Source organism: Haematobia irritans, chromosome 3 (assembly GCF_050003625.1).
Source record: "Haematobia irritans isolate KBUSLIRL chromosome 3, ASM5000362v1, whole genome shotgun sequence".
NCBI lineage: Eukaryota > Metazoa > Arthropoda > Insecta > Diptera > Muscidae > Haematobia > Haematobia irritans.
In genome coordinates, this window is record NC_134399.1 from 211,833,707 (window position 1) to 211,835,727 (window position 2,021).

Here is a 2,021-nt window from a genome sequence, read left to right on the forward strand (position 1 = left end):
AAACACGAAATTCCTTTTATTCCTTTTTTCACAATAACAAAAGTTGCTTCACAAAAGACGCTCTATCTCACAAACTAATTGACTTACAGACGTTATTTAGCGACGCCATCTATGTGTCAGACCGGGGACTTATCAGCCAACCTGTTACATAATAATATTGCCTGATTTTTATAAATTTGGATTTATTACCTATACGATTTCCTCTTTTTTAATAAAGGACTCAATATTAGTGCCATACTAACTCTATAGGTGCAGACTTGTTTTTATTATTTGTATGCATTAAAAATTGTTAATTATTGTCACGATATTGAATGAACATCACGATTTCTGTAACATTTCCACTTAAGTATAAATTAAATGGGACAGCTCCCACATTCAACACATATATCAACTGTCGTCCGATTCTGCGAACTATGTCGGATTTAACCGTAGCAGTTCTTGCTATCATTGTATTTCAAGCGATACATATAGGAAGAGCTGAAGATTTCTGTTTGCCTCAGCCGTACATCTACAATCATTACGTATTTGGTAGAGAAGCACCTGGTAAGTCAACGAACTCCATTGCATCGCCCATCGTGGATAGATTTTAGCAAAAATTACCAACATCTGATGAAAAATATCAAAAGCTGATGTCAATTAAATCATTTTGATATATCATTGATGGTGGCAGAGATTAAAACCTTTACCGCGCTCTATTCTTAAAGAAAACGGATTAAATTTTTTGCGCAAATCGTTCTCCACAAGTGGTTCAATATTTAAGAATGATTTAGAAAGGAATAATAATAAAATGTTGCACTCTCTGATGTTATGCGCCGTCCAGACTATAACTTATTCCGGCGGGAATGTTGGTGTTTGTAAAGAATCTTCCAATGTGGCCAATCGATATGAATTGGCGGAGATGACTAAATAATCGACAAATGTGTTATCGATCCAATAAACAAGCAGCAAAATGGATTATGTCTTCGAGCATAACTTATAGTGTAGCCAACATTTGGGATATGTGCGACACGAACACTGTCGTCCGAATAAACGTATATTCTGGAAGTGTATACTACGTTCACACTATGCTAGAAATCTCTCCATTTCGAATCGACTACGTTCACACAACGTTCACATTATGCTCGAAATCTCTCTGTTTCGAATCGACTTTCCATACAAAATCCAAAACTTCAAATGTTTAAAGTAGATTTCGACCATAATGTGAACGTAGTATTAGAGGACAAAAGCATCGTTTTTGTAGTATATCCCACATTTTGTGATGGTTTGAGTCGGTAATAAATTTAGGCGGTTAGTTTTAAAGTCAATATATCTTTTTTAATAATTATTACAATTATTTTATATATTTGTTTATTCGTTTCAGGTGGTGTTATCGGTCGAGCCCAGACTTGTTGGTATGAGTATGAGAGAGAACAAAGTCGCATTCAACTAACCTTCAATTATAATGTGCGAAAAGGACCGATATCTCAAATACTTTTATTTGCGGAAACTAGTGAAGGTGGGACTAGCAATGCGGCCATTCAATCAGGTGGAATTGGTAGAAATTCAGTATCATTAAGTGTCACAGGATGGAGAACGAATTATTTGAGATTTCATGTCATAGTATTCGAAACTAACAACACTGTATCCAGAGTTGTTGGAAATGGTGTCGGATTAGAGGCACTCAATGAATACTGTTATAATTAATGCGTCTTTACTACATATAAGCAATAAAGTAAACCGACATTTTTTAAAATTTTTTTCCAATATTCTTGTTCAAACGCAAAAATGTTGAAAATAGCATCAAATTTTACAATCAGTTTAGTTTTGTTTAAATTGGCTATATTTGGCAATAAATATGGCCTTCAAACGGCCGACAAATTTAGCCCGTTTCCGTCGAAGAGCCGTCTTGATGGACACTTTGGTTAGGTTATAGAGGATGACACCAAATGTGAGGAAAGGAAGAATGGTGTCCACTTGCACCATGTTGGTCCTTTACGATTCCTCATGGTTGTTTCTTTCCTCTTCGTCATATATCTTCCTCT

At 35.4% G+C, this 2,021-nt stretch overlaps 1 protein-coding gene across 1 annotated transcript; it reads left to right on the plus strand.

Moving 5' to 3' along the window:
- The first annotated feature begins 374 nt into the window (after window positions 1–374).
- On the plus strand, window positions 375–1,732 carry LOC142229595 (uncharacterized). Its single transcript, XM_075300165.1, has 2 exons — window positions 375–543; window positions 1,361–1,732. Exons 1-2 carry the CDS (start codon window positions 414–416, stop codon window positions 1,681–1,683), a joined length of 453 nt encoding a protein of 150 aa, XP_075156280.1. The 5' UTR covers window positions 375–413; the 3' UTR covers window positions 1,684–1,732.
- Window positions 1,733–2,021: the final 289 nt, after the last annotated feature.